The sequence below is a fragment of the Xyrauchen texanus genome, chromosome 1 (genome assembly GCF_025860055.1).
Source record: "Xyrauchen texanus isolate HMW12.3.18 chromosome 1, RBS_HiC_50CHRs, whole genome shotgun sequence".
Lineage (NCBI taxonomy): Eukaryota > Metazoa > Chordata > Actinopteri > Cypriniformes > Catostomidae > Xyrauchen > Xyrauchen texanus.
In genome coordinates this window covers 38,404,328-38,416,566 of record NC_068276.1, presented here as the reverse complement: position 1 = coordinate 38,416,566, position 12,239 = coordinate 38,404,328, and the positions used below count along the sequence as shown (strand labels likewise).

The 12,239-nt window shown below is 39.7% G+C and overlaps 1 protein-coding gene across 1 annotated transcript in view; it reads right to left on the bottom strand.

Annotated features, from left to right (window-relative positions):
* Positions 1 to 12,239, bottom strand: part of LOC127626884 (protein scribble homolog) — a 121,895-nt gene that overhangs the window by 16,854 nt on the left and 92,802 nt on the right. Inside the window, exons 29-39 of the mRNA XM_052103029.1 lie at positions 11,155 to 11,226; positions 10,880 to 10,927; positions 9,258 to 9,305; positions 8,861 to 8,986; positions 8,150 to 8,260; positions 7,695 to 7,745; positions 7,067 to 7,213; positions 6,327 to 6,489; positions 5,584 to 5,815; positions 5,323 to 5,397; positions 5,062 to 5,244 (exon numbers count right to left, since the gene is read on the bottom strand). Coding sequence (XP_051958989.1) covers positions 5,062 to 5,244; positions 5,323 to 5,397; positions 5,584 to 5,815; positions 6,327 to 6,489; positions 7,067 to 7,213; positions 7,695 to 7,745; positions 8,150 to 8,260; positions 8,861 to 8,986; positions 9,258 to 9,305; positions 10,880 to 10,927; positions 11,155 to 11,226 — 1,256 coding nt within the window. The remainder of the gene's footprint in view (positions 1 to 5,061; positions 5,245 to 5,322; positions 5,398 to 5,583; positions 5,816 to 6,326; positions 6,490 to 7,066; positions 7,214 to 7,694; positions 7,746 to 8,149; positions 8,261 to 8,860; positions 8,987 to 9,257; positions 9,306 to 10,879; positions 10,928 to 11,154; positions 11,227 to 12,239) is intronic.

The following is a 12,239-nucleotide window of genomic DNA, read 5'->3' as shown; positions in this document are numbered from 1 at the left end:
ATCAACATTTAAAAGTCTTTGCAAAAATGGTTAAGAAAAGTGAAGTTCGGAGTCACATGACATGTGAGGATCGGACATGTGAGCAGTGAGCTCTGTGCACTTTGATATAAACGTATATATTTTTTCCCTATTTTTAACACTTTTAATGATATAAACCGGTGAGATTTGATACACTTTGTTCCATAACTGTTCTAGGAGGACAATATGTCAAAGAATTCAAAATCTTCGGGTTCTAGAGACATTAAAAGACACTTACGCGCTCAAGCTAATGCCCCTGAGCAGACCGCGAGCCTGGGAGTCGATTTAGTTGAAGAGGTGTGGGAAATGTGGCGTGAGATGCTGAACATGATGGCAATGCTGACGAGGGTCGTTGCTGACTTAGAGGATCTTGCTGTGATATGTCGTTCAGTCACTGCCATGGAAGAGAAGTTCACTGATGTGGTTATGGGGGGAGTGGGGGATGTCGAGAAACGGCAGAGGGTCATCAGAGAGGAAATTTTCAGCTTATCCGCTAGTGACCAAGTTGGATTTGGAGCGTGTCTGAGAGAAGTTGGAGGACATGGAAAACAGTAGCCAGCAGAATAATGTCCAAATCATCAGAATTCCTGAGGTAGAAGAGGGTTAAGATATGGTGAAATTCCTGGATTGGCTCCTTCCAAATCTGCTCAACATAGCAGGCCATAAGCTGGAAATCGAGCAAGATCACTGGGTTCTTTTCCATGATCCGCGAAGGGAGACAGGCCCTGATCAATTATGGTCAATTTTATGAGATAATTCGATAAAGATCTTGTGTTACGTGAGTCAAGGAGTAAAGGAAGGCTTTTTTGGAAAAAAACACAGCATTTTCTTGTTCCCAGACTTTGCAAATTCGACAAGAGAGAAAGGTGATAGAAAAGAAAGAAACTTTTTCATAAAGTCATTGAAGCTGAACAATTTGGGAAGAAATGGGGTAGACATGTTTTCTTGAGTGTTGGCTAAAGTAAGAGCAGGGGAGACATTACACTGATACATATGCATCTGCAATTAAAATGTCTCAAACAGATAAGATAAATTAGGACGAGTCATTATTGTTTTAACTGATTCAGGGGCAAAGTTTTATTTTGGCTAATATTTATACACTTAAAGTTGATAATCAGGGCTTTTTTTTTATAGATCTTGAAGGGATGTTGCAAGCCGCTGGCACCCCCCATGACATAATATTGGGAGGAGACTTTAATCTTTTGATGGACTCAGTCCTTGACCATAGTGAAGCAAAAGTGTGCAAGTCCCTAGAGAAACATTGATGCATCACATGATGTGTAAAAATCTTGGTCTTACAGATATTTGGAGACTTTTGAAACCATCTGGTAGGGACTATCAATCAGTCGATAAGATTGAATCTAGAATAATTTTTTTTTATATCTAAGTCCCTCATTTCACCTGTTGGAAACAATTTAGTCTAAGATCACACCCTGGTGAGTTTAGAGGTGTTGCGACATATGGAGAAAAGGAAATCATATAGTTGGCGCTTTAATGTATCCCTTTTGCAAAATCCTGAATTCCAACAAATGTTAAAGGATGAAATCAATGTTTATATGGAGGTCAACCGGTCCTCAGTGTCCTCTGTGTGCATGGCTTAGGAGGCACTTAAGGCAGTTCTTAGGGGCTGGATCATACAGTATGCCACATTCACCAAAAAATCCAAAGCACAAGAACTCGTGGAATTGGAAGGGAATATTAAAAGTGCAGAGACAGAGCTGAAACACTGAATGTCGTCTAATGCCAACAGAGAATTGACCTGTTTGAAATACAGATATAATACTGTTTTGTCACAGAAGATGGAGTTTTGGCTATTCAGGGCAAGACAGTCATATTTTGAGTTGGGGGACATAGCAGGAATACTTCTGGATAGATATATAAAAGAGAGAGAGTCTTTTTCTACCATTTCTTCTGACTGCAAACTTTGCTGTTGGTGAAATATTTACCTCAGCCACTGATATTAATAATGCTTTTAAAGAATTCAATCTTGAGCACTATAGTTCCAAATCTTCATCTACATATGAGGATATTAGAAACTTTGTGGAACCATTAGAACTTCCTAAACTGACGACTTAGCAAAACAACAACTCTTGATTCTGAGATAACCTTGGAGGAGCTTGGCGAGGTAATTAAGGCCTTGCCTGCAGGCAAAGCTCCGGGGCCAGATGGCTTTGCCGTTGAGTTTTTAAAATTGTATGCTACAGAACTGGCTCCAATTTTGCTAGAAGTTTATATGGAATCCTTAAAGAATGAAAAGCTTCCGCCAACCATGACGCAAGCCCAGATCAGTCTGATTCTTAAAAAGGACAAAGATCCAAGTGAGTGTAAGAGTTAACGTCCAATTTCCCTGATCCAGCTAAAAGTTTAAAATATTGTCAAAAATGTTGGCTAACTGATTAAGTAAAGTTATGACATCTCTAATACATATAGATCAGGTGGGGTTTATTCTGGTTGTAACTCTTCTTATAACATTAGGCATTTCATTAATGTCATGTGGTCAGTGACGAACGATCAGACTCCGGTCACAGCCATCTCACCTGATGCCAAAAAGACGTTTGATATGGTAGAATGGGATTAACTTTTTAAGATTTTGGAAATGTACGGGTTCGGGAATATTTTTATTGGATGGATTAAGTTACTTTATAGATACCTGGTAAAGTGGTAGAAACAAATATAGTAATTTCAGATTATTTTACTCTGGATAGGGATACCTGGCAGGGTTGCCCTCTTTCCCCATTACTGTTCTGTCTTGCCCTGGAACAATTAGCAGCCACGATAAGAAAGGAGGAATTATTTTCCAGCGGTGGTGGCGGGAGGTGTAGCGCTTTTGCTTTACACAGATGATATTTTATTATTCATCTCCGACCCTACTAGATCTATGCCTTGCCTCCACAGAATTATTCATTCCTTTTCTAATTTCTCAGGATACAGAGTTAATTGGTCTAAATCAGAAGCTTTGGCTTTGACAGCGTTCTGCCCGGTAACGGCTCTTCAACTGGGTTCCTTCCAGTGGCCCAAACATGGCATTAAGTATTTGGGTATTTTATTCCCAGCTGGTCCTGAAGTTAATTTTGACCCTTTAATAAAACATTTTGAGCAATGTTGGCAGGTGGGCTTCATCACATTTATCTATGATTAGGAAGGTTAATTTTATTGTATTACAAAATACAACTACCTGCTACAATCTCTCCCTGTAGATGTCCCCCTATATTATTTCAAGCAATTTGATAGCATAGTGAAGTCCTTCAATTAGAATGGTAAACGTCCCAGATTACATTTAATTAAGTTACATAGGCTGATTGACATTTTGTTTTATTATTATACATTCGGTCTCAGACAGTTGGCTCATTGGTCGCTTACACCTGAGAGAGCCCCTCCCTGGTTTTGTATTGAACAGGAAGTTCTTGCCCCTATTTCGCCATTGCAAAGCCTTTCTATCAAATAAACCGGAGAAGTTAAGTTACACCCTGTTATTTCGTATTTGCACTCTGTATGGACAAAAGTGTCCAGTGTGTTTAATTCAGACATTTATTTAAATGTTGCCTCGAGTATATGGCTGAACCCAAAATGATGTATTAATAAGTCCCCTTTCTGCTGGACAGAGTGGATTGTGAGGGAGGTTAATGCGCTCGGTGACCTATTTGAGAGTGGAGTGTTGAGACCTTTGAAAATATGGTTCAACATTTTGGGATTCCCAGGTCTCAATTCTTCAGGTATTGACAGCTGAGCCACCTGCTTTGTACTATTTTTGGGAGAAGCATACACCCCCTTAAAGCAGTAGATACTCTGGAAGTGGCGATTACTGCTTTTGGAAAAGGCCATGAGGCATCAGTGTATTACTCCCAGCTAATTCAGCGTCTGAGGGATGGCGCTTCAACTTCTCTCAAGAGATTATGGGAGAAAGATTTAAACTTGGTATTGGAAGAGGGAGTGTGGGCTAGGATTCTAAAAAACGTCAAGTCTACATCTAGAGATGCAAGGGTGTGCCTTCTGCAATTTAAGATTTGACATCGATTCTATTGGACCCCCTCTATATTTTATAGGATAGGTCTAAAAGACACACCCACCTGCTGGCGATGCCAATCAGAAGATGGGGATACAACCCATGTTTTTTGGAGATGTGTTAAGATCCAAGAATTTGGTAGAGGGTTCAGTGTTTTATGTGTGACGTATTGGGCACTCAAATTTCATTTTGCCTCAGACTGTATTTTAGCCTATGGGGCGGTCATTCACGAAGGGGATAAGTACATATGAATTGGGTCCTAGCCAGTGTTATGATTGGTAGACAGATCATCCTTAGGGGATGGAAGTCGGTTGGAGTGCCCTCATTTCAGGAGTGATGCACAGAAGGTGAGGCAACCGGGAGTTGTTTGAAAAAAAGTGGGGCAGCTATTTGGCATTTTGGAGGGCTCTTGGGGAGGGACAAAAAAGAGGGACTTATAGTTTTAAATGTGTGTGTTTATTATTATTATTTTTCTTATATATATATATATATATATATATATATATATATATATATAAAATACATTTTTTAGCTGCGTGTACTCAGGCTTGGCCACAGGGATGTTTGTTGGGGGTCGGGTGGCGTTGGGGAGAAGGGAATAAATGGGGTTTAAGAGAGATAATGGTTGACTCTGTTCATTAATTTTTTGTTTTGTTATGTTTCATGCTTGAGGAGCAACCAATAAAATTTTTAATCTGAAGATAAGTGAAGTTCTGAGAAAAGTCTAGCATCATTTCTTTTTGCGCAAGGCACTTCGTTATTATCAAATGCAATCACATACATTTTAAGTGTCCAAATGTATAGTTATATCTACTTCAAGGAATACCCAAAGAATTTGACTTTGAAAGCCCTGTTCCTCAGGGGAAAAGGCATGAGAGAAACAGGGGCTGAATAATAGTTAACTAAAAGCCTGGAGTAAGAGATGCACCACAACCAGACAGATATTTAGACATCAGCATTACAGAGAAAAGGATGAGACCGAAGAGACAACTACACAACACTTCTGCAGTGAACACCACCATGATCTCTCGATGCCATACCTGGCTGCTCTCCACATGGCCCTTTTCTCTGCCTCCAGGGCTCGTTTTTCTGCAGGTGACAGCTCCTTGTCCACAGCGACGGATAGCTCTGGGCTCCGCATACGCAATTGTTCTTGATGCCTGCGCTCTGCTTTTGCTGTCCGAACGGGGGCAGCAGACTCACCAGGATGAACTGGGATCAGACTGTTATGACAAACACTTAGTCATACATTTCAAATCATACACAAGATCAAACAAATGTTCAGCATTCGTGTTCATTACCCTGTCATGCCATTTGGTCTCTGCTCCAGTCTAAAGCCATCAAGGGAGTCTCCCTTGCCATCGACAGAGGAAGGACTGGACAAGAGAAATACAGTGTTAGCTAAAGCCAACTACTAAAATCTGCACATAACAATCTATACTACACATAAAATTTGAGATTTCACCAGTGATAAAACTATGAACTCTGATACTATAAATGATGCCTCGCATCCAAGAGAAAGGTTTACAAATTTGAAAGGGGCTAGCAAATGAGTAGCTCACCCTGAGCTGCCACAGTGGCTGGGAGGTGTCGCACTATAGCTTGGGGGTGTGGCACACAGCCTCGGAGATGGGGAACCATGGCTTCCTAAACTCTCAACTTTATACTCCACACCATCTAGGATAACCTTTCCTTGAGCCTTCATATCTGCCATCTGCTTTGCCAGATCTTCCTCCTCATCCTCTTCATCTTCATCCAGCATATACTCTTGTGCACTCTGTTCAATTCGTTTTGCTGAGAAAGGTTGGCATGAACACACACACACACACACACACACACACACACACACACACACACACACACACACACACACACACACACACACAAAATTGAGCATGATTCACCAATAAAATTCAACTAACAAGTAACATAATTTACATGTAAATTACAGTTTAAAGCTGCACAGTTAGAAGCAACTCTTTCACATTTTCAGGTTTGGAACAAGTAAACTACAGCATGGTAAACTTATATCGGCAAATAGTTTTGCGTTCCCATTTACCCCAACACAAGAAGAATACAAATATTAATAAGCTAGGGAAAGGAGCAATGACTGAGTTGGCCAAATTGTTGTGAAAAATATTGAAAAAGGGGCATCTGCAAAAATATGGAAATTATGGTTTTTAATTAATGCCAGTGTAAAATAACAAAAAATAACATTATACATTTACACCAAATAACTACACAATTAAAAAAATACAAAATCTGTGAAAAGGGTCTATTGCAGTACATGTAGACAAACACAAACCTTCCTCCTCTTTCATTTTCTTCAAGTCATCTTCTCCCACGAGCGAGACACGAGGTTTGGGTTTATTGTCTGGTGTCTGCTGCTTAACATCAATCTCAAAATATTTCTGTCTGTCTCTGAAAGAGCGCTGTTCTGGGCTGTCTCTGCTAAAAGAGGAGGGTGTCTGGGAGAGAAAGACAGAGAGATAGAGAGAAAGAGAGAGACACATTTAAGTTTCAGTTTTAAAGATACCTTTCCATGCAACCAAATTTCACATGCATCCAACATGCAAGAGCAGCTCCCAAAATGTTCTGAAATTCAGACAACATAGATTACTGGAATGTGCAAATTTTGCACAAAAGTATCACATCTTTAAGCCACCACCAAGTCGATGCAGTAATTGAGATTGCGTAGAGTGCTGCCACTGCAAAAAAAAAAAAAAAATGGTATTGTTGCTCTTGTGTAAAGCATTTCTCAATGACAGAGATGGCATTTTAAATGCCTTGATTCATAAAGAACAGAAGCAAGCATTGATCACATTCCTCCTGAATTGAAATGCATAATTCCTCTATCACCAGCTGATACTGTTTGTAATTGAAACGGAAGAAATTTCTGACCCACATGAATCAATTTCTTTTGTTATGATTCAAAGCGACATATACACCTGCACCACCACCACTCAAGTAAAAGGGATTCCAAACTGTCAGGCTGGTGGATAGCTAATGTTGTCAAAGTGGTGCCGCTGGAGATGAACTGGTTACCTTTGATTCCACTGAGGGGCGAGACAGGCGTGGCACGGCTGCCAGGCTCCTGTACTCATTGCGGTACTCGAGGGAGGGACGAGGGGGGAGAGGACCATCGCCCTCAACAACACCCTCATCCATAAACACCTCATTATTCAGCTCAGGCTGAAAAACCCAACAATAATGTGCTATTGATATCAGTTGTTGTCTAAACCTCTTACCAAACAAGGGTTAAAAGTTTAGATTCACCCAAGTTCAATTGTGTCCTCACACTCACATTACCCTCATGTTGTTCTAAAGCCACATGACTGTCTTCTTTCCATAAAACACAAAAGGTAAAGTTAGTCTCAGTCAGTATTTTCTTTCATTGCATCTTTTTTCCATACAGTGAAAGTGAATGGTGACTGAGGCTAACATTCTGCCTCAGCTCCATCTGTGTTCCAAATAGGAAAGAAAGTCCAATGTATATGGTTTCAGAACAACACAGTGTGAGTAAATGACAGATTTTTGTTTTGGGTTAACTAACCCTTTCAAGGGTCAGGCTCAAACAATAGTGGTAATGGAAACAACCACAATAAAAAATGAACTGTGAATATTTAATTCCCAAATGCAACATTACATTTGTTCAGCACTCGAGGTGACATACCTCTGGTGATGGTTGCTTTACGTTAACGTTGTTCCTCTGAGCGTACAGATCCTAACAAATGAGAAGAGAAGAAAATGAGAAAGACAATCTGTAAAGACCGATGTAAGCAGGCAAAGAATAACTTCATACAACACTATACACAAGACTTCAGTTGGACAAGAGCCACATACTGTGTTTGGACACACTTTCTGCTACAAGGAGTCAAACAACAAATCAAGAAACAACAACCAACCAAGTGACAGATGAATGATGCACATTAGTGTCCCAGTGAAATGAATCCCTGGACTCAACACAACCGTATGAGTGACTCATGCACAATGACAGCAAATAGGAAGCAAGCTCCCAAAGGAACAACGTCCAACAGGATGACTTCCCAACAGTAACAATGGGTGACCAGGCACTGGATGACAGGGGGACCACAACATGCTCACAACCTTGAGGAGCATTTGTCCTACCTGCGGGGGTTCCAGTACGGCCAAGGAGTGTGGCACAGCTGCGAAGGTCTTATATACCTGCTTGATATTGACGGGGAATCCCTCAGTTGTGTCAGGGGATGGGGCACGAGGCTGTACGAGGGTTTGGGCGGGGGGCCGAGGGGTGGAAGGGTAGATAAACAGACAGAGGACAAAAAGGATGGAACAGCCAATGAGAGAGAGAGCAGCAAAGGCAGAGCACAGGAGGACAATGCATGGCTAAACCGCATACAGTCCACTCGCCTCATGGATGGACAGATGGAGGGAGAAAAGAGAGAATGAATGATAGTATGAGGGAGGTCTGTGGTTATTGGTGATGGGGGTAATTGATTTTGGATGCTATATTGCTTTCTACTGAGAACCTGAGATAATGTCAGTGTAAATTTAGCTGTGCAAACAATGTAATGTGTGATTTGGAAAAAAAATACAAATTCCAAAAGAGGTGTCTTGATAGAAAACAAGCACTATGTTAATTGCAGTTAGAAGTTTGAAAAAGATCTGACCCATTAATTCGACCTGTATTATGGTGTGACAGTTCAAGGTTTAACAGTCATATCACAAATCACACCTTAAAATGCATATAAAATAAAAAACAACAACAGTGGCATAGGTTTATGTTGGTCTTTAGGAATTGGTAATTGAGGATGAACAGTGGAGCCTCATTAGGGTTCAGACAGTGGTGAAGGATCTTACAGTGGTCTGGGAATTGATGGGAGAGAGACTGTGCTGGAAAGGGTTGGGACTGCTGTGGCCATCCTGACTGACTGGAGATGCAGTGGGATGCACCCGAGAGTGAGGCTGGATGGCACCAGGTTTAGTCTAGAAAGAGACAGAGAGAAATGTGAAAATCAATCAACAAATTGATCAAGCAACAATCCAGCTGGGGAAAAATGGATTATGAAAATATTACAGCTATTCTACAGCAGCTAATAAACTATACCAAAGCAATTGAGAATAGCTGTAACTGAACAAATTTAGTGCCAACAATTTACATATTCAACAAATATAGTAATGTATTTCACATCAACATAACCATTATCATAAACTTGCTCTAGTGTAATTAAAGTTGTATACACTTTTTGACACTCACTGATGAATTATCCTTGGTGTTTGCATTTGAGGGGAAATGGATGTTTGACTGGAATCAAAAAGAAAAAAATATATGAGTATGATAATGAAAAATTGTAAATTAGAAGACCATGTTTACATAAGGGATCTGCTGTCTGAAGTCAAGCAACTGCCCACTTAGGCTCATGTCATGAACAATACGCATATGACAAAGGAGCCATGAAAACTTAAAGACAATGGCACTGGTTTATTTAGCATCCAATTATCATCGTGGTTTTATAATACTAAAGACAACAATACTTTGTAATGTGCGTGTTGTGTAGTTTTACATAGCTATTTATAATGAAACCTTCAGACACAGTTCAAGCATTCCACACCTTAATGATAATAAGAGGTTGGCATAAATTTTTAATATATATTTTCCCCACAGGGGTCCACTTAAAATGTTAATAGTGTTCTGTGACAAAAACAGTCATTAAGTAATTTTCACTACCATGTTTACCCTCTCTCTAACCATAAGATTAAAAGATGCCCCCTTTGCATGTGAAATGCTATTAACTGGTAAGACACTTAAGCTGAACGCTTGCAGTTTTTTTTTAACCACACTGTCCTATAACAACAGCCTCTTTGCAAAGATTCATAAAAAAAATGGTGCTGCATAAATGGTTAATGTCAGATTAGGGACATTAAAAATAAACTTTAGCTACTCGTTTCTAAGGCTGGGGTCCTTCAGAAGGACATGAAGAGCAGAAGATGTGACGCACAGCCAGGAACAGCAAAGGTTTCACACATTTTTATCTTTTATCTGTTAATCAGTTTTATCTGGTGTTTAGGAATAATAGTATCCATCCAGCATGTTTCAAATCACACAACAGACTTCGCTGATGTGTAAGCATAGACGTCAGAGAGTTTTGCAAGTTCAGGAAAAGTCAATTCTGCAGCCAAATTTTTATTAATTCTCATTTGGGAGTGATGAGGAAGTTTTTGATGTCTAAAATGTACTGCATGTTTTCATAGTACAGTACATCAAGCTTTTTTTTTTTAATCTCAAAAGAACAAGGTTAATTGAATTCCTCTTGATCTGACTCCATTAAAAATCAGCTGATATCTCTGACACAACAGGCCACTTCAAAGGTCAGATTCTTAAATATTTCAAGCTGTTAAAGCTGATGTATATATTTTTTTCTGTGTGTTAAAATACTTTCTCCTTTCCCATCTTCATATGCAGAGACAACTAAAAGCCATGCATTCAGAGGTTAATTTTCTTGAAAACTGTGAGCATTCTTTCTGTCAATTAAAAAATTCCTATGTTTGTTTCAACTGACCCGCTTAGACCCGTCCCAACAATATTGCTCAACCAATGGTGTGAGTTGTGGGCGGGGCTATCTCTTTGGTGGACATATGGCAGATATGTTTTGATGGCACTTGGTGCATAAATTACACACTTCAGCTTTACGTGTAATATATTTCAGCCAATAAAGCCCTGAGCCACTACATAATTCCCAAAGCCTCAACACTTACAGGCTCAAATGTTATTTGCTGTGAAATCCCTAAAAGATGCAGAAGATGCCATTTCTCTCTTTACAGCTAGTGCAAGGCCAAAAAAGCTACAGCAGGCCAAACAGAGCTGGACAGCCCACTTACATATCGAACCTCCCTTCCAAGCACCACAGAAGAAGATTTGTGAGACTGCTGAGAAGAGAAGTAATGTCATGACGAGGACATAATGTGAGGAAATCAGAGAAATGGGTTCAACCAAAACGCTAATTTCATGAAGTATGTCTAGGCCTGAGCTTAGAGGCATTTTGAACATGCAAATCTGCATACATCCTTTCTATTTTTAAATGTATGACAGCAGTTTGAAAATGACAAAAGAATGGCTGATGGTGAAAGGGGGAACTATTTGAAATTGGCCTAACCTGTGAATTGTATGGAGAGTATGCTGCATCTCGCACTGGACTGTCAAACCGGAGAGGCTCAGATGGAGAAGCCTGGAGTTTGGGAAAAGAACCATCATCACAACATGTAATGAGAACAAGTATGGTCTATAAATTATTTCAGCAAAGCAAGATGAGGTCTGGCTTTTCCAATAAGCAACATTTACCAATTTACAGTTCTAGCAGAGCAGTGTATACCGGTAACTATTAACTGATAATGTAGAGTTTCATTAAAGTAGTTCAGAGAAATACCCAAATGTCAAACCACAAGCAACTGCCTTAAGCAGGTTTTAAAAGGCTTGCATGTTGCAGCTGTAATATTGCTTGCTCTGACGACGGTGCTCGTGATGTATTACATGCCACATATATTCCAAAATCAGGTACTGATGCCATAAAAACACTTTCATCCAAACAGAAATGTCTATATTATTGTTCTGCTACAGAAACAGACAAACATTGTTAACTTAAAATTGTTTTAAATCCTGTAAATGGTCAGTTTGTATGTTTGAAGGTGAGTGACAAACTCTTCAGCCTTTAAACCTACACCTGTTAAGTTCACATTCAAAGCATTCCCAGGCTCCCTAGGAATCTTCAAACGCCTTAAGGCTCCGGCATATTCATAGAGAAGTTCTTCTTCGTTCTTCGCTGAAAGCAAAAAGGATGTTCAAAACAGCTGAGGACTTTGTAAACGTTCAGACCCCAGCTATGCCACTGCGGAAGGCATTCAGAGGAGCATTTAAATATGAGGATGCACAAGATTACATGTACAATCTAGACTATATGACATTAAAATGTGTTTTCAATGACTTTATGCCTCATTCTATGAGTAGAATATATGCAGTAGATTATGCCCCTGATGACATGGATTATTGGCAGTAAGGTGTTGTTCAGCAGCCAGTATGAAATTTTCCTTAAAGTTTGTTATGCACCGCTGAAAAAACTCAAAAACTTGTTTTTGACATATTTTGTTCTAAATGACTTCACACCCGTTCATTCTTCAATTTCGTATGAAGTATGTCGGGGCTTTTAAGTATAACCATAAGGGTGGATTAATTAGAAAGGGTTCC